Source organism: Theobroma cacao, chromosome 1, assembly GCF_053813885.1.
Source record: "Theobroma cacao isolate CCN51 chromosome 1, ASM5381388v1, whole genome shotgun sequence".
In the NCBI taxonomy this organism is placed as follows: domain Eukaryota; kingdom Viridiplantae; phylum Streptophyta; class Magnoliopsida; order Malvales; family Malvaceae; genus Theobroma; species Theobroma cacao.
This window is the reverse complement of record NC_142639.1, coordinates 33,051,420-33,075,965: the sequence shown is the minus strand read 5'-3', so window position 1 is coordinate 33,075,965 and position 24,546 is coordinate 33,051,420. Positions and strand designations below refer to the sequence as shown.

The 24,546-nt window shown below is 34.9% G+C and overlaps 2 protein-coding genes, 2 non-coding genes and 1 pseudogene across 4 annotated transcripts; 2 read left to right on the top strand and 3 right to left on the bottom strand.

Moving 5' to 3' along the window:
- Positions 1-10,741: 10,741 nt before the first annotated feature.
- On the bottom strand, positions 10,742-15,738 carry LOC18613178 (alpha/beta-Hydrolases superfamily protein). The gene is made up of 8 exons (XM_007050281.3): positions 15,593-15,738; positions 15,012-15,326; positions 14,603-14,802; positions 14,153-14,503; positions 13,770-13,970; positions 13,546-13,616; positions 11,504-11,643; positions 10,742-11,202 (listed from the first exon to the last, which is right to left on the bottom strand). Exons 1-8 carry the CDS (start codon positions 15,630-15,632, stop codon positions 10,859-10,861), a joined length of 1,662 nt encoding a protein of 553 aa, XP_007050343.3. The 5' UTR covers positions 15,633-15,738; the 3' UTR covers positions 10,742-10,858.
- A 294-nt stretch (positions 15,739-16,032) lies between these two features.
- LOC148764751 (small nucleolar RNA Z102/R77) lies at positions 16,033-16,120 on the top strand. The gene has a single exon (XR_016024327.1). It is a non-coding gene; the product is annotated as a small nucleolar RNA Z102/R77 (small nucleolar RNA).
- Positions 16,121-16,344: 224 nt separating this feature from the next.
- LOC148764750 (small nucleolar RNA Z102/R77) lies at positions 16,345-16,431 on the top strand. The gene has a single exon (XR_016024328.1). It is a non-coding gene; the product is annotated as a small nucleolar RNA Z102/R77 (small nucleolar RNA).
- Positions 16,432-17,067: 636 nt separating this feature from the next.
- LOC148764749 (deacetoxyvindoline 4-hydroxylase-like) lies at positions 17,068-18,964 on the bottom strand (annotated as a pseudogene).
- LOC18613176 (basic helix loop helix DNA-binding superfamily protein) lies at positions 18,525-21,084 on the bottom strand. The gene has a single exon (XM_007050279.3). The coding sequence runs from the start codon at positions 21,031-21,033 to the stop codon at positions 19,288-19,290; it is 1,746 nt and encodes a 581-aa protein (XP_007050341.3). The 5' UTR covers positions 21,034-21,084; the 3' UTR covers positions 18,525-19,287.
- Between the last annotated feature and the right edge of the window lie 3,462 nt (positions 21,085-24,546).

Genomic DNA, 24,546 nt, shown 5'->3' with positions numbered 1-24,546 from the left:
CATTCCATCCATCACCCAACTTGTTACTTCATTGCGTGTATTATTCTCACTTGTAGACCTTCATCTTCTCTTCCCTTGCTTGAATTTCTTTAATTAAGCTATGAAATAGGTCGAAAATTACTGGACAATAAATTAATAATATGCCAACAGCATACCCATGTCACAGAAACAAATACTACTGACAATATTAAAATACTTGGGTTTCGAATTTGAAAACTCTTCTTCTTTTAATTCGTAATTCGGGGGATAAGATTCTGTTTTAGTATTAACTTTTTAGTTTTTAGGGGGCCTTCTGGAGGCTTATCCTCTGAGTCTACACCATAAAATATATGCTATTGCTGTGAATGTTATATGTGATCGAGAACAACTCAATTTCAGCAACTATCCTGACATTCTGCATGCTACAGAGATATATATATATAGGTCCTGAACCCTGATCTCATCTAAATTAAGCTTGTCTTGGGATTTAAAACTTTATACTAGTTTTACTCTCTGTCTCTGATCTCAAGCATGGTCATGCTGGCTTTGAATTGAATTATCCAGATTCCCATTATCACTGTAAACTGTGCACACTCAAAGGTTACAATTTAATTCATAGGAAGAAAAAGAATTGAAAATGGGGCAAACAATATCTAGGACAAATAAGAACCAATTGGTATTGGCAGTTTAACTGAACCCTTCTAACATGTGGAGATCACTTTTTAATAATATGATCTCAAATTTGCAGCACGCATGAGTGGCTCATTAGTTAAATATGCCAATCAGAGGAAGGTTCAGTCAGAGGTAGTTGATCAGGTAGCTGATGACAGTAGCACAAATATCAACTTGATTGGAGATTAAATATAGTCACACTCCTTTCTATCCCAAAAACAAAATGAATAAGAAATTCTTAGGAGGGAATTGTCTCATTTTGGTGATTTGAAAGATTTTATATATGGCATTAATTAGAGGTCCCTGCCCTACTCCTACTCCTACTCCTACTCCAGATATGATTACAATCTATAGGTTTGAAATAAGGGTCCCTCTCCTTTGCTATGATCCACATGGAAATGGACTTAGGTGTTTCCTATGATTAGAAACATCCCATGGTTAAAAATATCATATATATTCCTAATTTGATGCTAGGAATTTATTTACGTGGATAAATCTTGAAGACTTACTTACATATAAATATTTTAAATTTAATAAAAATAATACAATGAATATACTTATTTATTCATTCGACCAGATATCATATAATATATATAACTTTTTTAATTATGCTTGTTTAGAAGTCAAAATTACCATCCAATTAAGTTTGATGTGGATTTCTAGTGGCACAAACTAGTATGATATGGGGTTCTTTTACCAAAATTAACAAAGAAATTAAACAATATATAGTAATATATATAGTATCTGTTCTGTTCCATCTTTGTTGGCAAAAATCAAAAGTCCATGATTATGTTAATACTGTTGATTACGGACAAATATATTGTAAATTTCAGACATGAAATGGTGGATTACTTCTTAAATACTGGTCAAGTACAGATAATGAGAGAGCAAAAGGAAAAGAAAGCATATATTCCAAAAATGAATGAAACAAAAGATAGTGACACTGGAATACAACAATTGAGGAAGGGGAAGAACGAATAGGAGGGAGGGAGAGAGAGGGGCTTCATTTTCTCCTTTCTAGTGTTTGATTAGTTTAAGTATAGCAGGTCAGGGCTTGTCGAGCAATACAGTATTATCATCATTAACTAATCTTAATATATAATCATTAATCACTTTCCCCTGTCACACATAGGCAACAACATGTAGACCTTGCCCATTTGTGCACCTTAGGCCCCACACCCAACCCCTAATAATGACATCCATCCCCAACTTGGCATCTTCAATTCCACACCCCCTCTTCTCTCTGTCGTTTCTTGGTGAACCCCTCATTAAAACAAAATTGTTGCTTTTCATCTTTTAAGACTTTAGAAATCTTGGAGATGAGCTTGAAATATTGCTTAGATTATATATTTCCTTGTCACGGAGGTTATAAAGGTTACTAATTAATGTTCATAAAGTTGAAGACCAAAACCATGTTTTTTACTTGAAAGTGAAATTATCCCAACTATTCTCTCTTATTCTCCCAACTTAATTAAAATTAGGAATAGTTGTAAAGTTCCTTTGATTGTCTAAAATATGAAACATATTGACTAGTTATTTCCTGTCAACAAATAGAATTCATTTCATTGTCTAAAATATCAAGTATTTCATATAGCATTTTTCTTTGATCAAATAATATTTGGAATAATTGATTTGACATTTATATCTCGATATACATGTGAAACTTAAACTCTATCACTTATAATTAAATTATCAAGAAAAAGAAGATATCTGACAGTAAAGGTGTGGGCTACTATCATAAAACAAACTCTTAATTAAGTTTCCAATCACAATACCCCAAAAAAAAAAAAGAAAAAAAAAGAAGGAAAGATTTTAATAAAATAAGATAGGATTATGACAAGGCTAATCTAATAAGCAGAATTGGAGAACAGAAGTGGACGTATAGACAGGGGTTTGTGCATGGCATCGACCTGATTGGCAGCCATTATCCCACCATCGGAAATTAATGGCTTTTTAAGACATGTGTACTTGTTGGCCACTTAACCAGGAAAAAGGAGGAGTTATCCTTGGGGACAAGAAGGCATGTTTTAATTGATTTTATGGGGATTATTAAAATATTAATCTCCTTTAGACAATAATGTAGGAGGGTTCAACTAATCTCAAAAGCAGCAATAAAACAACAAAAAAAACCCCTCATCTGTTGGTAAATTTTGTTACGGCTTTGAAATTATAGTATTTAAAATGGCAAATGATCGAAAGAAATCCCCTCCTCATAAGGCCCTTTTGGGGTTTCAAAGAGACTTTTTTATTTTATTTTATTTCTTTCTAGAATAATCAGGCCAACCCAAATACTTCATCTTCCATTGCCTGCTTGTAGAGCTGTTGTAATTATAGGCATTACTCTTAGTAAATACTAATTATTTAAGAGACATTCAGATTATTTTCTTCCTTATCTTATTTACATTTTAGAAGAAAAGTAATGATTTTATACCTTCCAACTAATGAGAATTATATTATATGACATATAATTTTGGTTGATTTTAATTTTTGTAAGTAGTCATTTATTACACTTAAAAACTTGTGATGATATTACGTTACTTTCCAATGACGACTCAAGTCTGTAAGGGCATTACTGTTGAATAGAATATATGTACAATAATCTATAAATTATATGTGTTAATTGGTGTATTTATATATATATCTTAATAAATTTAAGTAGAAAATATTTGTAAACCTGAATATTCCATTAGTTTAATAAGTTTGCTGAATCAACAGGACTTGTATAATTGGCGGCCGCTGGAAATGGAATCATCAAGACCTAGTCTTTAATGAGCATTATTAATTCTTCTCTGTATATATAAATCTTTTTTTGTTTTTGTTTTTTTTGCTTTTGTGTGATTAAAACGTTAGTTATTTACCAACTTACTTTTGTTTACCGACTTTGCATCTCATCGTGTTTAAAAATATGGAGACATTTAGCATTGAACCATGTTTGGGTGTCGGAAAGTATTATAAGTAGTACCACATTCAAAGACATGTATGTAGTCGACAGTCTACAAAAGTTGAGGGATACACATTTTATTCAAGTGTTTCTTAATTAATTTTCCTTGGTTTTCTCTTTTCCATGAGCTATCACATGATTCAAAGGGATTGCCATTTGCCATGTAATACATAGCACTTTAATTAATCAGTGCTTTGTTTAGGTTACCAAGATCAGTACTCATCATTAAAGTTCTACGAGGAACGGCCTCTTTGTTCGAAGACAATGAAATCAAGAATATATATCGAAACGATCCACACTACTTTCAACTGTCTTCTTGTCATTCCAACGCACTGATCTCAGGTCAGGTGGATTACAATGTCATTAAGCCTTTAAATAATGTACATTATTCCATAATCCAAAGTCACTGGTTAACCTCTAATTTTCTGCATATATTAAACCAATCTTTCATTTACTTTTTCGATTTTGTTTGGTTGAGTTTATATAAATTAATTCTCGTGAAATTAAATTCAATATATAAAATAATGAAACAACACATTCCCTAGCTAGCTGTAATGAAACACTCACAGATGGCATGGCATGGCATGGTACAGAAAAAATGTATATTCCCTTGGGAGACCATGGGAAAAAGGCCAATGATATTAAAGGAAAATGGGAGGAGTTAAAGAGACGCCGCGTGGATGAATGTCTGTGGCGTACACGTACATGCCCCCACCATGCATCTTCCAATGTGCGACCCATGTTCCATACACAAATCCGTACCCTTCACCAACTTTTCTTTTTTAAACAAGAGAGGAGAGGAGAAGAGAAGAGAGCATCTGCCTAATTCCAAATCTTGTTCCTAGATTTTGCACTGTGTTGAACTCCCCTTTTTATTGCAAAATGATTCATCACATTCGCCAATACATTTTGCACTCTTTTTTACACACACCAAATTATCATTTATTTTCTCAATCACTCCATCTACTCATTAGTGAATTTCAGGACCAACATATTTTTCTTTTCTTCAAATAGTCATTTTTATTAATACGAAAAGTCTATACAACAACAAAGTTCACAACAATGAATTAAATTTTTTTTTTTAAACAACACTTAATACGAAAATATCTTCCATAATATAAAATAAATTACGCTAACTCCTTTGTTCATGAAACCACAAAAACACAAACATTCTGCAAATTACTTCTATATATCAAGTATATCAATGTCGATTTTTGCTACATATATCCGATCACTAGCAACACGCACCGAACAGATTAAGTCAATCTACTTCCATTTTTGCAAACACATTAGCTAAATAATTAAAAGATTTAATTACTTGTATATAACTTCGCCAATCATTTTCTATAATCTGTTAATATCAGTAAAAACTTTTTACAAAGATCATATAATGAGATAATTCAAGATAAGGGCTAATCAAGAGAGAGATCGTCACTAATAAAACTAGAATCCAAAATCACTTCTTGTCTAATAAACATACTTATCAATCGATTCAAGCGACAAAATTATATACATATATATTTACGAGGTCTACTTACACATTTTATTGTGAAAAAGATACACACACACTCACACGATGGTTTGATAAAGAGCAATCTCCTTTTGCTTTGAGAGGAAAAAAGAAAGATAAAAGAGCAATGAGAGTAAGCAGCGTAATATATTAAGCACACAAAGCTGGCAATACACTTTAATTAAACTTTGGTAGTAATATTTTATATTTTCACCAAAGATTTCACCATCAAAGAAGCTTCTGATCGATCAACTATCCGTGTGAAAAAGAAACCCTTAAATATCTGCTTTATCTGACAACAACTCTGCAGCAATATAAGATAAAGAAATGATTAATTTCTCGGGCAGTGTTGCTGCAACCAATTATTTGCTACCACCTATCTGATTAAATGGAATCTCTATAATGCATGCTTGTCAGCCTAAAAGTAATAACAAGAATGTGATAAGGTCGTTCAAATTCTTAGAAGCAAATTACTTATAATACTAAACCTTTGCCCAACATATGTTTTCTTTATTGGGCTATATATGTAGTTAATATATTTCATGTTTTATAAGACTGAGTTTGAATCATTATTTTTAAAATATAAAATCTCATTTTTAGTAAAATTTATGAATAATTATTGAATAAAAATTAAGTTAGGTATGATTTTAAAATAATTTATAAAATTTCATATTTAATTGATTTGCATCAATAAATACTCAATCAGTCATCCTTTTTTTTTAAAAAAATTTAATGGGTCAATATGAATTTATTTTAATTAAATAAAAAACGATCTAATTGAAAAAGCGATTCGTATCAAAAATCAAATCAATTCATCTAATCATCAAGGTGTTTCGGGTATGATAACTATGCTTTCATGCTCTTTCCTTCTTTTAACCTTTGCATTTCTGCGTAAATGAAAATTTAGTCATATTGAGAGAAGCACATTGTATGATTAAAAAAGATGGTTCTATATTTTTTTTCTTTATTGTTATGAAGCATGAAAATTGTAGTAGCCAACTGATTCGGCAAAATGCTATTTTGTTTAAATCCAAATTGCTTTTATCTAAACCCATCATCTAAAATCATCATATTGAAATTAATTAAAGTGACATAAGCATTCATATTTTCCTTTATTTTTCCCTTTCATAATTGGTCTATTAAAATTTCGCATAAAAAAAATAAAAGTGCTAGGTGTAGGTGGCTAGCAGGGTCAAATCCCATACAGAAATTAAAACAAAGAAAACAAATTTATTTACTGAATTAAGGAACAATAAACAAAAAGGGCGGGGGCGGGGGGGTTGCAAAGCATAAACAATTGAAAAAGTAATTGATAAAATGCAAACAAAAATGTAAAGGCCGAAAAGAGGTGAGAGAAAAGGGCAGGCAAAGCCGTTACAATTTACAACTCCTCGGGATTGCGGTGCACGTGCACATTTAACAAAAAAAAGCACACACACTTCGATCAGTTGATTCTGACGTTGACACGCCACACGAGTGGAAGTCAGGGCACTGTTTTTTACAAGTGCGGGCCCCACTCTTCACGTCACCTCCACTCGCTAACGTTAAATTAAGGGTCCTCCCCATAAAGCAAATTTATTTTAAGAAAGAAAAAAACACACAGAATTTGTTGGCAAATTGAACCAAAATGTTAGAAGAACAACCAGGAAAGATGCAAGGCTCGCTCTGTTCAAACTAATTAAATTATTCTTGGGTTTTACTATTGATTTTTTTTTATTATTAAGTACGAATTTTATTTTGTTTTATTGCAATCTTGGGTGATGTGATGATGTATAGTAAAATTAATGTTCCATATTTTGATTTGAAGTGACTTGAGCTATTTCTTGGAGATTAGAATAAGAAGAAGCAAAGGCGGTGAAAAGTTTATAATTAAAATGATTGTGTAATCATTATTAATTATAGATGTTAATGACTATTTTGTAATCTATAACTATATATTGTATGACTCGATTAAATAAGATTAAAATACTTTATAATCAAATTTGAATTAAAACACTTAAAAAATAACAAATACTTTATCTGTTGATATTTTTATAATATTAATTTGTCTAAATAATAAAATTTTTAAAACACAAATAAAAAGCTGTGTAATAATAGTGTCGATAAGGATGTTTCTTTTATTATATTTGTAGTGTGAGCTTAAACTTAAAAAAATGATTAAACAGAAGACAATAATAAGTGCTCATTATTTGATAAAATCTTCTACCTTTGCAAACAATATATCCCAATAATTTAATATATTAAACAAAAGCTTGAACTCCATACTATATAAATGAATATATATATATATATATTAGAAAAAAAGATAGATAACTTTTTATCCATCTCTTCACCAGCCTCGAGTCAAGTTAAAACTCAGAACAAGCATTTCAAACTTTAGGAATGAATCACTAGGTATTAGGCTGCTATTTACTATATTCAGTGCTTTTTCCAACCTACAACCTTTTAATGGAGACAACAAAGGTCTATGTCATCTTAGTAATTAAGGGTTTTGTTTTTTTGGGTGCATTAAATATTTTCTGTGGGAGGCCAAGACTCGAGACTAGAACTATTTTTGCCTCATCAAACAATACAAAGGCTAAGCTGCATTGAAATGTTGCAATGTTATTCCAACAATTAGCAACATCCATGCATTATTATGTCTCAACTGTTTTGGGAAAATTTTCCACGATTTTGGAGCGGCGCTTTGCTCCCTGAATTTTCTCTCTATCCTTTCAAATCAAAATTGAGTGATCCATCCCTTCTTGTCTTCCCCGAATGACAAGTGGTTTGAATGCCAACATTTTTCAAATGACCAATACAGGAACAAAATAAAAAAATATTAGAAAAACTACAAGCTTAAGTTTTATGTAGCTCTCAATGCAAAACTTTGGTGGAGGAAAGGCAAGTTTTGGTTGATGGACAAAGACCATGTTGGAGAATGATGCTAACATTTGCATCCCTGTAAAGACCAGTCAAGCCGACACACACGTTGCATATGGGGCCATTCTACCTGTTAATGGATGCATTGCAAGAAAACTAGGGTTTCTTTATTCCAATTAGTGTTTAATTTCTACATACTTGTCTCAAAATTAATAGAAACCTTATCTTCCATAATTTAATCACAAAATTCCCTCGAGTATCTAACACATTTATAATATCTCTCTTTTTTTTTTAAAGTTTGTGTTCTGTTGATGGAAAAAGCTAGAATGCCATGTTGAGTCTTAAACTTAATGTAGTAAAAGACTCCTTTCGACATAGAAGCTAGCTTTGCAGGAGTCGGAACTGTATAATTACAACCCAAACCAAGCTGCTCAAAAGTATTTGGTAGCATCCTCAGAAAAAGTGAAACAGCCCCTATACAAAAAGTTTTAGCTGTATCCTATAATGTCTTAAGAGAATGTGGCCTCTCTATATGTATATATCATCTCTTATTAAAATAGCAAGAATCGGACAAAAAACCACGCTTAAATATAATTCATTTGATCTAAATTCCTACACCATGGATTAGGTCCCTATCAAAGCTTTGATTTAATAGGGGTTATTAAGATGTTAACTTTCATGTGAGTTATGACTTACTCTAGACGTTCAAACATCAATTTCGATCCCAAACATTTTAAGTAGCGACGAAAATGTCGTTGCATGATGATTGAGAAACACAAGCAGAAAGCTTCATTTTCACAATTATATATATAAGTCTTGTTGTGTTTTTTTTTTTTCTTTCCCTTTTTAAAGTGTAATTAGGAGGCCCGGTTTAAGTCATTCAAGTTTTATAAAAGTTTTGGATGTACTTTGAATAGGGAGCAAGATTTCAAAGTCCAAACCATAAAATAGGGGCCAATAGTCTCTAGGTAGCTTAACAGTTAGGGCCACGAATCGTCATTGCAAGAGGGGCTAGCCACAAGGAAGAAAAAAAGAAAGAAAGAAATTTGAAAGTGAAAGAGATGGTTTTGTTGTTGTCTAATGTCTATGCAAGGAAGCTAATGGAGAGGGTTTTATTTTGCCTTGACCATGGACTGATTAAACTTTATAGCTAAGAAAGTTAATCACAGGTGGAGACAACCTGGAGAAGGTAATGAGATGTAGTCTAAGACACAAGTTAATAACTTATTTGACCGAAAAAAGTAACCTGTCATAATGGGATAAATCTGGTCCTACAGCTTTGTCTGAATGTGTATAATAGTTGGTTTCTAGTTTCATTTTTAAAATTTAAACAGGTTATGGTTTTGCTTCAAAGCTGAGAAATTATTTCTGGGTATATTGACTAATGAAGAATGGAAAGCCCCACCACAACTCTTATCTTCACTGCTTCTTATATGAATTTTCCAGCATTTTTTCTTTGGATCTTGGCCTTTGAAGTACACACAACTTTCTTCCGACCAGAATATATATATAAGTTAATTTATCCCAATGCTTTGTTAATAATACATACTTTCGGGATGATTCTGAAATGGGTTGGCAATGTGTCCAAAAGTGCAGTCCTTGACAAACCTGTTGCTTAATGAACATGATAAAATATGTATATAATAATGTTCAAGTCTGATTCCCTAACGTTTCCTTCCACATAACAAATCCTCACTCTTTGTCCAGAAAAGTCGATCCAGCATTTGCTCTAAAAAATATCAGAGAAAAGCACAGAAATTTTGTTGGGGTGCAAACAAGTGACCCAACTCAAGTAAGAAGAAAAATGTCATTCTTTGAAGATGAAGACAAGCAACAAACGCGGAAGGGCCAGTTTGGAGTTGAACGTCTCTTTTCTCACAATAAGGAACAAATAGGACGCTTCCAAAAGTGTAGTCAATACTACTTAAATTTTTATCCAGGCCCTTTTTTTTTTTTAAATTACTGTTTGGTACATTGAGGAAAATGTGTCCTTTAAGCAAAAATTGTTTACTGCACCCAAGCTTTTTTTTATATAGATATTCATGCGTATCAGGCGTGGTTTTCTACTTTACCTTGGATGCTACACCACCCTAGGATATAGCCTAAGGTGCAATTGACTACCGCCAATTTCTGCTCAGCCATACCTTTTTTCAGGTAGGTAATGGTGGGGAACCTTGTGATCATTATGTATGAAATATACTATCATATATTGGATAGCTTACGTTCCATTATAAAAGAAATTTCCATGCTAACATTCGAATTCGTTTCAGGCTAGGCAAGCGCAACTGCTAGGATATTTCTGGAAGAATTTCTCAACTTCACTGCAGCGCAGAAAGGGCAGGGCTTTTTGATAAAGCAGGGGATACACTGGGGTTGTAACCTTAGAGGCAGCCCCCAGTAACAAATATTGGCCAGGTCACAAACCCGCTTTCAAGCACACATTACAACTTCTTGATTGTACCTATAAAAGCATTTCTCCAAGAACCAGTATCCCCTGAAGCAAAGAGAGAGGAGCAGGCTGTTGCAACCTGCAGTAGCCATCCCTTCGCCAAACAGTACGGCTACTAGCAAGGGTGTCGCATTTGAGGAAATTTAAGCACTTGGCAGCACGCCCTTCCGTAAGGGCATATGACTCGAAAAATTTTCATAGAAAACAGAAAAAGAGAATTCTTTTTTTAGATTTTCCCTCAGAAATATGTTTTTCCACTACTAAAGATCAATTGGATAATGATTTTAGTTCTACCAAATTTAGGAACATGAACACATTACAAGCGGTATAATTGCACCTGCACTATACCTTTCTCTGCAAAAATGCATAGAACTGCCTCAATATGAACATATGATTATTAACAATTTACAGAACGTTAAAGTTAAAACTTTTAGCATGATCCTATCTAAATGCCTCCATCATGGGACATAGGCAAACCTTTCAGAACATCTCGTAAAGCATAATAGTGGCTATCACATCTGTGGTCAGAGAGTAAGTTGCTTGAGAGCACTATCCTCTGGAAATGTTCACCTGGATGTCTCCTCCAAAGACTGAAATATTCCCTGCCCCTGTTATTGCTGCTTTCAGCATGATTATCTACATTCCTCTTCAGATAGTAAACAGTCCCTGGAACAAATAACTCCTCTGGCACTGCATGGGCACCTTCATCTTTTTTAAGTTCAGCAACATTATTTGCTTTCGATTTAGAGGCCAAAAGGACCAAAGTTGATTCCTCCTCGATGGGACTGTCTGTTCAAATAGATTGAAACAGCATATGTTAAAGAAAGACACAAATTTCGCAAATTAAAGCTTGTTCTTTTATACATGCCTTCTCCAAGGTGACTACTCACCTTCCCAGAAACCTATTAAGTATGAAAAGAAGTATGGGCAAGAGAATGCAGTCAACTATGATAACAATATTGAAGGCACATATAGCAGGTTAGAAAACCTACCAGATTGACAGCAGTTGTCAAATAAGGAAGATTTCAAAGTAACAAAACATACAATTTATAGTTGGGTGCTACAACTAGATTATGGGCGCTACACTTACCAGAAGATTCTTTCTTGCTTTTGAAATTTGCATAATCAGCAAGTTTCCGAGCTACATCTTGTACAGAGGATACAACCTGTTTTGCATTTGTAACCAGATCTATTAAGTTTTTCCAGTCTGCTTTCTCCACCACACTCATCCTGTAAAGACAGATGAATAAAATTAAACTTCTCATTGTCACAATTTCCATGTGCATCTAATTTCCAGCTTGAAACACCAAAACCGACAAAGAATAACCACTTCTATACAAGACATAATAATTATTAAAATATATAAGAAAACGATCAGTTGCTTGAGGCAGCTTATTGTATCATCTCCTCTAGATACTATTTTACATTCATGCACAAATAAACCAGTAACTTTGAATAACTGGAAAACACTTGATAAAACAAACAGGTTAAGTTCACCCCATAAAGTACTCCTACGCGGTCAGTACAAGTGCTTTCTGAACATGAAAGTTCCCTGATCTTACTCAGATACAAAAGGCTAAGAACTCAAACTCCACTTCTCAATAAAAGCACTAATGTTAACAGTGTCTTTTGTTGAGGAAACTGAAATAAAAAATATTCAACAAATCCTCTTGTTTAGATAACATAAGGAGGAGAGCTCTACAAAACTGGAAATAAAGAAATGAGAATATCATTCTAATTTTTGCGGCTCTATAATTATAAGCATCAAGTTTATGAACATTGAGTGGATAGAAACTTCTATCATCATAGAATCACTGCATCACTTCTTTTAACTCCAAAAATTTGGAAAGAACTTTAATTTGCATCAAACTCATTTCTCTTAATTTCTCTCTTACTCTTCACTTCTATTACAACTTATATTGCCAAACAAACTGTTCAATAGCCCCCAATTCCCTCATATGGTTCATAAAACCTATAAAAGAACTTTTAATAGCAAAGAACCAATGCAACACGGTTCAATATACTGTAGCAGATTTTATTTGTAAGGATTTTTGTCTTTTTAGCTTTCTTTTTTGGTCAGAAAAGAAAAATTCATTCAAAGCAAAAACAGTTGGGGAATATCCTCTGGGTCATCAGCCCTTAGGAAAAGAAACACCAATCCTCAGCTAAAACATTTAACAAAATGCAGTCAGGGGCAGCTCAAAAACAGCAACATTTTCCTCTTAATTGACTCCATTCTTTGCAAGCTGGTCAGCGCATTGTAATCATTATGTATTATAAGGGCTAGGATTGATTTTTATTGGGTAGGGATAACAATGATAGCCAAGAACAAGCCATTCTTTCTAATTCGTGGCCTTAGAAACCATGAGACTGAGCCCCTTTCAGCTGCATATTGATTTTTTATTCTTTTCAGTCTCTCTATCACTCTCCACCTTTTTTTCATAAATCAACTCTAGAAACAAGAATGATAAATTTTGCTTCTCTTGACATCACTTGAACCACTCATAATGTATGTTATAAAAAAATTTAACAGCAGGATAATAAGTTTCCTTTTTCTTAACCAGATTACCTTCACATAACAAGGCAATTGGCCTATATTTCAGACATTGATATAATTCCAAGGAATTAGGCACATGGAAGAAAACATAAAAAATTGGGCATATCAATTAAAAAATGATCATCACTGTAACATTTTGTTATTTTAAACTGACAAATTATTTAAAATTAAAAGCAAAGCATATAAGGGTAATCAATTATTTTAGAGAACCAGGATTAGGTTGGCTATTAAAGGTTTATCCGAAGAGAATTAAAAGAAAAACAAAATGATTTTGCTTTTCAACATCATCAAAATGACAAAAAAAAAAAAAAAAAGAAAAAACTTTAAATCCTAAATAAGCGAGTTAAAAGTTAGCTAATATTCAAGCCGTTCGAAATTTAAATGCAAGCTGTTTTGTTGTGAAAATGATCCCCTGACATCAATGATAAATTCGGTTTGTAGGATTTCTGCTACTCACAATGCTTTTATCCAATAAGTAAGCATCTACTTTCATGAGGTTCTTTTGTTTCAAGTCTCATAAATTAAACATCAGGAGAAAAATACAAATGTTAATTAGACAACATTTGCATGCTTACCAGTCTGTTTGAAGAATTTCATTCCTCAGCCTTGCTAGAGATGATGTACTTAGTCTAGGCACAATGTCATCCTGTATGCAAGGAAAAACATAAAGCATTGAGAAAAAGAAGTCAAAAGATATACAACAAGGAAAACTACTAAACTGGGATACTCCAATTTGATAGAAGAACATTTTTCAATAAAAGAAGCTTCTACAATGTATAAGTAGATGAATTGGGCTTACCTGCATTACAATAGTTGTAACGAAATCAGAGCAATTTTCAGCAAGTTCTTTGGAAACACAAGGAGGAGTTGCATATCCAACAGCAGAGACAATGTCAGGGCTAAACCCCAGCTCCATTTGTGACTTTTTACGTAGCATTATTGCTAGTAAAGAAGCTGTTGCAGCTCCAAGAGAATGCCCCACCAGCCTTAACCTAAATCCCTGTAAATGAATTAGGCTCACTACAACTATGAAAACAAAACTTTGGGTTTAAAATTAGCAAGTACAGTAGAAGGGGAGGAGCAGGGCAGGAATGAAGAGGGCAGGGGAAGGGGTAGGGGTATTCAGAAAAGCCTAAAACAGAATTAAAATATTGCAAAACAGACACAACAAAATTTAACCACCTCATATTTCTCCAAGCACTTTCTTATCGTTCCCATTTCATGGTGAAGAAACCAACGAGCAGCTTCAGCTGTGCCAAAGTGAGTTGAATAGCCTTCAAATGTGACCTCTCCATCACTTGAAGAAACAATATCAGTTATAAGGTCATAAACAGTATGAGTTCCACGGATTCCAAATATTACAAGTTTCTTTCGTGGATCAATTCCTATATAATAACCAGGCCTCATTACACTGGAGTTCTTTACAAATTTCAAAACATTGCATTCTCTAAGCATGCTGGTCCTTGCGAGGATGGCAGCATTATCCTTATAACATCCTTTTGCTAATTCAATATGGTATATCAGATCTTGGACCTACATCACAAAACCATCTTAATAAGGTTCTTTGTCATACCTATCTGAAAAATAAAAAACTCTTTGCAGAGGCACTTAAAACAAGGGTTCAGTAATTACAATTGAATCCGATGTGATCTTTACACCCTTAACATCCTCAAATGGATTCAAAGACGCCTGACGAAGGTAAATAAGATATAGGCCTATGGTAAGATCACTCAAGCTCCAACCTTCAATTCCAATTTTACTACGCTGAATGCTTGATATAATTTCTGAAACAGATCGAGTGCTAGGCGGGGGTTTATCCCCTAACTCATTTCCTGCAATATACGAATTAAATTCAATCAACCCTCTTAACCACAAAGCCAGATTGGAAAAGACTAGAGTGACAAATGGCTATTCCAAATGCAATGAAACTTTATAACTAGTTATTAAATAAGTATATTCATGATCTCAAGTTTCCAATCAAAAAACACGGTAATCAATTTAGCTAACAAGATTATGGGACATGAATCAACATAAAACAGACCTATTGGCAGAGCCCACCTACACAATTGAAGAGCTGGCTCAAGAGCCTTTGTGAGCCAAGCAAGCTCTAATTTCCACTTGGTATCACCAATATAATCTTCATCACCGGAACTATATTTGAATAATCTGGTATCATAACCTGCTTTCTCATTAACTTCAGGCTTCAAAGAAACTTGAGCCTCATCTTTTGCCTCTTTCTCTTTATTTAGTTCTTTTATTCCGTCTGCTTTTGACCATTGTGACTGACACCGGTTAAGAATACCGTACACAAATCTACCATAAAGTTTCTGTCTTTTAATCAAAATGTTGGTATAGTCTGCATCCGAGCCACCAAAAAAACAAAACCCAATATTAAAAAAAAAAAAAACCAAAACAAGAAAGATTGAATGTTTCCTCGTAAAGCTTCAAGAATTCTTACTCTGTTGCCATCAAAACTGCACAAAAGTTCAGATTTTTACTAACAGTTTGGTTTTCATTCAAAAACCCAAAAAGCAATTGCATTAGAAATGAGAATGCGTGAAATTTAAGTTCTTAAAAATATAAAGGGGTGGATTAAAAAAAGAGCTGAAGCAAAATACTTACAGAGATTGCGTAAGAAGCGTTTGACAAATTGGTTAGCCATTACCAAAGACAGAAGATAACAGAAAAAGTAGAAGTAGCAGATATAAGCGGCGGTTCTTAAAGAGCCTGACACGTGGCGCTCGGCCCATTCTCCATGGCGGCGAAAACTCTGGCAGAGTGAAGGCGAAGGTTGTTTGGAAGAGGGTATTACGGTCATTCCATTAGTGGGTTTTGGGCCATAATCTTTTTATGCTTTTGGGCCTAAATCTAAGTCCGCCAGATTGTCTCATGGTATTATTTCCACGCACTTGCTATAAATTCGTCGTTGTTGCTAGGGTTTTATGCCCAAGACTGAAGAAGTCGCAACAAGCCGTTTTGTTCGTAGTTTTACTTGGGTTGTTTCTTTTAGTTTATGTTTTTAGCTCTGGTAACATATTTGGTGTGATTTTAAGGTGTTTGGAGAATGAGATGATGAACTGAATTGTTTCCCTATTGGTTTGATTGCCGTGATGATGGCAACTACAATGTATTAGCTCTATCTGATCATTCTCTTAACCTTTGCAAAATTTTGGTTTCACCACCCCCCCCCCCCCCCCCCCCCCTGTTTTTTTGTATGCAAGCATTCGATATTCGCTGGTGTTCTTGACAGTTTTGAAACGTTGCTATTTTACTCTCTGGTTGTAAGGTTTTTCCGCTTGCTTTCTGGATCTCCTAACAAAACTTTGTTACCCATTTCATTGATATACGTTTGAGAAGGACTTATGGTTTTGGGAGAATGAAATGATGATTGTGATATTGTTTCCCTATTGGTTTGATAGCCGTAATGATGGCATCTTAGTATTAGCTCTATCTGATCATTCTCTTCAAAAAGCAAAATGGTTTTTGTTTTTCTCAAAAAGAGGACAGCATGTATTGCAAGTTATATCAGGGTGTTGGATTCATCATTTGTTTCAATATGATGGGTTTCTTTCAGTTGTGTGTTCGTGAAAGTAGCCTGACCTTAGGTACAGTACAGTGTTTCTCACTTACCTCAAACACTTGTTCAATATGGCCTTGTCTTTTTTGTGTTTTTCATTTCCTCAATTACTTCCATCTAGCCCCTGGTTTCTTTGCATTTGATTGAGAAATTGTTAATAATGGATGGTATCTTCAACTCTAATGTATTACACTATGTAATCACCGCCCATTTTTGTTTCCTTCTGCACTTTCTTTCTAGTCCCTTGTAAGAAGCTCATTATTCAATAGGTTGCTTTGGAAGTCGAGATGAACATGCTCCTGATGATGCATGTTTGCTCTGAAATGATGTCGAGGATGAAGAACGAGGAGTTAATGTTCTTTTTCAGATTCCTAAACTTGTAACAGGCAGGGTAAAAGAAATTCTTAAATTCTGGTTCCAGGATTTAGAAATCAGGTATTGCCATATTGGAAATTTAGCGAAACAAAATTAAGTCAAATGTCACTTAAAAGTGTTACGAACCAGGGATGGTTTCCAAGCATTTACAAGCCGGAACCCTCTTATTTAAGCAAAACAGTGACAGAATAGGAAACCAATAGTTTTCCTTCCCTTGACAAGAGTTATGGCGAGAGCTTGAAATGAGGAAGGGATGCTGATGCGGTTGGCCCTTTTGACCTGTGATAAGCTACATATTCTTCAACACTAGTTACCCTGTGTATGGGTGGATCTTTCCCAGACAGGAGCTCCTTAATTGGTCCATATGGTTTCGCCTGGTTAGCGGTACTTGGAAAGAAGAAAGATGCAACTGTCTCCTTAAGTCGCATCGCATCACACACTTGGCGTACTCATTAACAGTCTCTCTGGAAACAAAGAAATTAAAAACAATCTTCCTAGTAATATTAATCATGATTAATACTAGTACATCTTTTAAGTTTTAACTGGAAAGTTTCCCTACAAACTTGAGGAACTTGGTTCTTTCTCGAGTTGTTGTGCTTCAAGAAAGATAAAAAGTGTCCTTCCAATATGCCGCCGTGGATGCAGTGAAATATCCATTGCCATAGACCCTGACTTTTCTTGTTCCATCATCCGAGTACCATTCCTCTTTCACCTCCAAGGGTTGCTAGTGAAACTGACGCACGCTATCCAACAGTTTATCCATTGTGGCATGTGGAACTCCACGGTCGACCATTTGGAAGAGGCCCCATGTTGATGCCGCTTCACGTATGTCCTTCACAATCTCCATTCGCTTCCCATTTTCTAACCCTTCAAAATCGATTATTGGGACTGGGAGACAACTTTCACTGCCGCCTTCCGATGTTGATTTCGGTCGGTTCTCTGGTGGATGGATGAAGATTTTAGGTCGCTCCAGAGTCTACAACCCCTTTCACTCCAGCCTTCATCTCAAGGAATTCCTTAAATTGTTTTGCATAGTCACCTTCACCTAGACGGCTGTAGACTCACTGCAGGGATGGTTTCCATTTGATTGACTGATTGATCAAGAACTTTACAATAGAATTATTGGAGAGGAGTAGACTTCCGGGGTTAAGAATCTCAGCCCATGTTAGAATCTTTATCAAACACTATTTACCATTTGCTTCAAAGACACATTACATCTTTTGTAAGCACCACGTTATTTCCTTGTGTATCCCTCATTCCAAGGAGGTAGGCACTCCCTCGTTGAATTTCCCAAAGTTTTTTCTATTGTCTTCTTGCGTGGTGCAATGGTAGCTACCCACGTTTATTTGTGTGATACACAAGGTATGATGCAATATGTGATACATAAAGGTGTTTCTTTTATTTTGTACAAAAAAAAGAAAAAGGTTGTCCTGTAATATGATGATATTGTGCGACTTTCAACAGTCAGATTTACACAAACAAAGCCTTCCCATAATAACAAGGGAAAAATTTTACCAGTCGAGCAAGGTACAGTTATGGCCTTATGATATTTTATAAAAATCTTGAAAGTTCAATGATACTTGATTAAAGTTGAATTATGAATTAAAAAAAATGAACAAGCTAAGCCAAGAGAGTTTGACTTTTGGAATTACCACTTTGCAAAGCAGCTAAGCAAGAACGCAATGCGGATGAAATCGCGGAAACAGTACTAGGATTTATGTCTGATCTACTTCAAGCATGTAAACAGTCAAGGCTCATTATATGTTTCTCAAATAGGAAGTCTGCCACAATTCTTCATGTCTGGTGTTTAAAAATGACCAGCAGATACAGTTTATCCAAGCTCAGTGAAGCATCCAACTATACAGTCATCTTTTCATGATATTAACCAAGGGACCATACTCTCTGAACACCAGAATCATCTTTTGGTTTAACTTCCAGCAGAGGACTTAATTTGCATGACCTGCATTTTACTCATTTATCAGCTCGTTATCTTCTGGTCTCCGTTTTCAATTGTATTCCAAGCACCAAATCTGACCTTCCATCCCATTTCCTACTCTCTACAAGAAACTGCTTATGGGAGAAAAAGGAATGTGTAAATCCCAGCATCAACCGTACTTAGTTATTCCACCAGTCATATGTTATTAACAGTCAACCAAAAATGGATAGTCTGATTACGTCTTTTCAAGAGCTTACCAGTACACAAGCCCTTCCAACTACATCTTTTTCCGGCTAGCTTGACTCTGCTTCACTAGAGCCCTATTTAGAGCCTTTCTTTGCAAAGCGTCAATCATATGCATATGGCATGTGAACTTTCACAATCTGCAGTTTGTTTTAGATGTCATTTCCTCTCATGAAGATTAAACTTCTAATATATAGACCCCAGTTCATCAGAAACATAGCCAGCTAGCTTCAGTTGTAAATCTAATTCGGCCAGAATCGAGTAGATCTCATCTGAAGCCAGGTGGGATTTATCAGATGCTGCAAACTGATGAATTTCGCTTTCCATTTCAATCCAACTGGATCCAGGACATCCCTTTTTAACACCTAATTCTCTCATCATCTGCCTGATCTTTGTAACCTGGGCCCATCGATTGACTTCAGCATACAAGTTAAGTAAAAGGGTGTAGTAGCCACTATCGTGTGGATCCAAAACCATCAGTTCATTCACAGCAAACTGAGCAATCTCCAAATTCCTATGAAGCTTACACCCACCTAATAATGCACCCCAAATAACAGGATTTGGTTCCAACTTCATGCTTCTTATCAAGAATAGTGCATCTTCAAGCAACCCAGCTTTGCTTAATAGATCAACCATACATCCATAATGTTCAACTTCAGGGGGGATTGAATAATCACGAGTCATGCTTAAAAACCTCTGACGGCCCACCTCGACAAGTCCTGCATGAGTGCAGGCACTAAGAACACTAACAAAAGTAACCCCATTTGGTTTGACATGATGCCTCTCCATACTGTCAAACATTGCCAGTGCTTCCTGTGCATAACCATGAACAGCAAGCCCTTCAATTACTGAATTCCAACAAAACAGATTTTTCTCTCTTAATTTAAAGAACGCCAAAAGTGACCTCTCTAAACTTCCACATTTAGCATACATATCAACCAATGCAGACCCTATATAAACATCAAGATAAAATCCATTTTGCATCACATAGTGATGTATTTCTTTTCCCGTATTAAGCGCTCCGAGATGGGCACAAGCTGAAATAACACTTGCCATGGTCACTTCATCTGGACTAACCTTATTTCTCCTCATTTCCTCAAAAACAGCTAATGCTTCTCTGAATTGCTTGTTCTTGGAATAACAGTTGATCATAGTAGTCCAAGAAATGATATCCTTTACAGGCATTTGATTAAAAAATAACTCAGCTGACTCCACATCCCCTACTCTTGCATACCCATCAATCATTGCATTCCACGTGGCGGTATTCCTTTCAGGCATCTCATCAAACAGCCTCCTCGAAGAAACCAAATCCCCGGCCTTTAAAAAACCCGAAACCATCGTAGTCCATGCAAATACATCTCTATCGGGCATTTCGTCAAACACCCTTTTGGATTCAGCAAATTTTCCAACATTCGCATAAAAATCAACCAAAGCAGTTTGGACAAAGACATGTGACTCAAAACCATGTTTCCAAACTTGGCCATGGACACTTTCTCCAAACCCCAATTCAGAAACCAAACCACAAGCCTTAACTAACGAAGAAAACGTGAAACTTGAGGGCCAAACTCCAGCTCTCAGCATATGTTTGTGATAATCTAAAGCTTGGAACGGGTTATGACAATGCACAAGGCCTTTAATTAATGCATTATACACAAAAACATTGGGTTTTTGCATTTGGGTAAAGGCTAAAATTGCATAATCCATACGGCAAAAAGTGGCGCATGCACTGACGAATTGGTTCGTTAAGAAGCAGTCTTGGTTTGCATTTGTTTTGATCATGGTGGCATATATTGTTTCTAGTTGGTTTAAGTTGGAACATTTTTTTATTTGATCAACTATGGTTTGGATTTGTTGAGATAGTGTTTGAGGTTGTACAAAAGGTCTTGGCTGTATGTATAATCGGTTGAGGTTAGTTATGGTATTGAGGGACATTGGCCTGCTTGCAAATCCAAGACTAGCTGTGGGTGTGGGGCAATTTACGGTCAACATAGTATTATCCCTCGCATTTTTACTTGCCTTTTGTTTTTCACTAATTTGGTCCTAGAGTGTCTACTACTATTTGATTTGTTCATTACGTTAAATCACATGAAACAACAAACAAACATGACAAATTCTATTTAGCAAAGAATGTGACAATTATGCTTCCATTTATTGAAAAGTCAATTACAAAAATTTTAGAGTATACTTTGAATTTAATTCTTTTCAAATTAAATAACAAAATAGTATAGGTCTTTCCACTATGACAATGAATTGAAAAGTGCATAGGGATGTAAATGGATTGGTGTTATATGGTTATTCGTGGGTACCCAACTCGATAACATAGGGTTTGTTTATTCGGATAACGTTTTTAACATCCGACTTGGGTTTGGGTAAATTTTGAATATCACCTTTAGGATATCCTAAATCCAAATCATATTATACATACATACATACATCTATACAGGAGTAGATGTATACATAGTATAGTGGTGTCATTATTCACTGAAATGTCAAAAATTTTTACTTGTTGTACTAATTACATTAAAGTTTTATGTAGTCAATGATGCTAATGAACTGACTAATCTTTTTGCAATTTTATAAGAAGTTTGGTCAAAGATTTCAAGTCAAAAGTAGATTTATTATGTAGCTTTTGTATGCTTCCAAACAAGGGTCAAGGCTCAGAAAGCCATCCAACACTTTCATGGAGTTTGATTTTTCAATCTAAACATTGGAGCTTTTCTAGCGAAACACAATTCCAAAGTACTTTATTCGAAAGGTAAGATGATCAGTGGATAGTTAACCAACTAAGGCCTCGGTTGGTAACTAAACAAAGAAGCACAAGTCAAGCCCCTGCTTTTAATAAAATGGCCACAATAGAAAATGCCAAAACGATCATATCTTCAAGCGTTTATTAAAGTTGACGCTATAATCGAAGCATGGAGGAGAACCACCTTCCACTGCCACTAGATATAAAAAGCCACAAGCTTTGCAATGGCTACATCAATAATGAAGCTCTGCACTGGTTGAAAAGATGTTTGGTAGGTGTTAGTTGTAATTCCCTAGAGCCTTAAACTATTGTTTTTTTTTGCTAAAAAAAAAAAGGGACACGTTGATGTCAGTATAAGGAAAATCAAAAGCTCTCAATTTTTAAAAGTTTTGCTTAATGAATCGATGTTTGTTGAAGGTAAGGAAAGATGGTTAGATATGGCTTGATGAATGGTTTGATAACATTGAACCTTGGAGCACAAATATTAGCTTGAGCAATCGTAGATGCTGGCTCTCTTGTTCAATGATTCCTATACATGCTTGGAACATGCAGACATATTAAAATATTGCTAAGCTATGGAGTGAGTTTGTCTATCTAGGGGATGAAACCACAAAAATGCACTCATTTGAAAGAGGTTTGATGTTGGTCATGACTAATGCAAAGCACAAAATTATTGAAGTTATACATTTGGTAATAGGTAACCAAGTGCATTTAGTCAATGTTCAAGAATTTGAGTTGGATAGTGTCCTCGATTTTTCAGTTTAGTCACGTGGGGACGAGGGGCTTAGTGATTTTTTTCATTGTCTAAATCCTCTACCGTGGGTAACCTACAGCTTGAAGATGGAGAAACGGAGGTGGGTGGTTCTATTCTAATAGTTGAGAAAAGAGGAATATCAAAATTAAATAAAGGGAAGGATATAGCCCACTCATCAGAACCCACCAATTATAATTCAATGGGCTCAAACACCTCAAGCCTAGATGAATAGAGGTCTCTAATGAATGAAAACAGTGTTGGGCTATCCAAAAGGTTGATTGAATCAAATATAGGAGTGCTAAGCCCACTAGACTTACCAAGTTCAATTTAAGCCCATCTTGCACCAAAGAATGATGAACACTTAAACTCTCAAACATCTAAAGTTTATAAAGATGAAGTCCATGAAAATTTAACTTAACAGTAAAATCTCAACAATAAAAAATCCCCCAACTAAAGCAACAAAAAATTCTACAATCTAAGTGTTTTTGCTACAACTTGGCTCCTTCAAGCCGTGACACAATCGCCACTCCTACCTATCAAACCAAAAGCCAAACACACCAATCAACCTGAGTGAGCAAATCCAAAGTAGCTCTAGCCAATTTTAGCAATAAAAAGTTTTTCCATCCCACAACCAACTTTCAGGCAACCTTAATTGTCATGAAGAGAGCCTGCAAGATGATAAGGGAATCGAAGATGAAAGTGACCATTTAAATGTACATGATGGTGATTGCACTCTAGTGAGGAGTTTGAATGGATCATGAAGTCAAAAGAGTTTAAGAAATTATGAAAGAAATAGATCCAAAGCATGTTCTATAAATTCCTCCCAAACAATTCGGATAACCTAATGGCTGGTGTTTCACTGTCAAATAAAGACATCTCCAACAATAATGATGTGATTCATGTTGGTCCCGTTGATATATGCTAGAAGGGGGGTGAATAACACAATTTGGCTCTTGACAAGGTGTGGAACTAATTTTCAGAACAAAAAAAATAAAAACAGAGTAAACAATGGACAGCAATTTATAGTGGTTCAGTCCAAGACCTACATCCACTACCTTGATTATCCAACCAAGGATTTTCCAAACCAAATCACTAAAATAGTGAAATTCACAAGCTTCCACCAAGCTTTTACAGTGGCTTTTCACAGGCTCAGCCATAACCTTTACATTAGTTTTTCCCGGGCTAAACTAAAACCCAAAGTGGTTTTCCAAGGCTCAACCACAACCTATAACATTCAAGCTTTCCCATGCTTAAACAACCCCTTAGAGTGACTCTCTCACTCTAAGTATACAAGAAGAAGTGGTAAAAGAAAGTACCTATGATCATTGGATGATCTGATTGGTACAAGATTGAGTGCTAATCACAGATGCAAAGAGTAGGCGTTAAAGTTTAGACAAGTGTAATAAAGCTTTTCTGGTTTTTCAACTTTTTATAGCTCAAATCTCATTCAAGGCTTCAAAAGAACTTGTTTCTCATTGTTGGAAGACCCTTTTATACTTGGAGATGCAACTTTAATGGTAGTTTGGCAATTTATATCTGTTGGAAACAATTGAAGATGAGTTCTAATCGTTAATCTATCTTGTAGTGCTCTGGTTCAAATTACAGACAGAAAGCTCTTAGTCGACTAACTTGGTTGACTAAGTTGATTTTATTTTTGGTTTACAGATTCTGGTAGAGGACACTTAGTCGACTGACTTGGTTGACTAAGTTGGTTCTGTTTCTCAAACTCTTCAGCCTGTCATTTCTCCAATTTGAAATTTAGTCAATCAATGTTCTTCTTTGTTTCACCAATAAGCTTCCTCATTATTATTCAGTTACATTTTGTTGATTTTATCCCTCTTTTTCTTTCAAAAATACTCTTTGAAGATTTAAGAAATTAATTTCATATATTAATTTCTTGCACACTCAAATAAAGGAATTAGACACAAATAAATAGGAATGTTTT

Coding starts and splice junctions, on each gene's coding strand:
- LOC18613178 (XM_007050281.3), bottom strand. CDS start 15,632: ATGGCTAACCAATTTGTCAAACGCTTCTTACGCAATCTCT. Junction 15,327..15,592: donor ACGCTTCTTACGCAATCTCT/GTAAGTATTTTG, acceptor GCTCGGATGCAG/ACTATACCAACATTTTGATT. Junction 13,617..13,769: donor TTACAACTATTGTAATGCAG/GTAAGCCCAATT, acceptor CCTTGCATACAG/GATGACATTGTGCCTAGACT.
- LOC18613176 (XM_007050279.3), bottom strand. CDS start 21,033: ATGTCCCTCAATACCATAACTAACCTCAACCGATTATACATACAGCCA.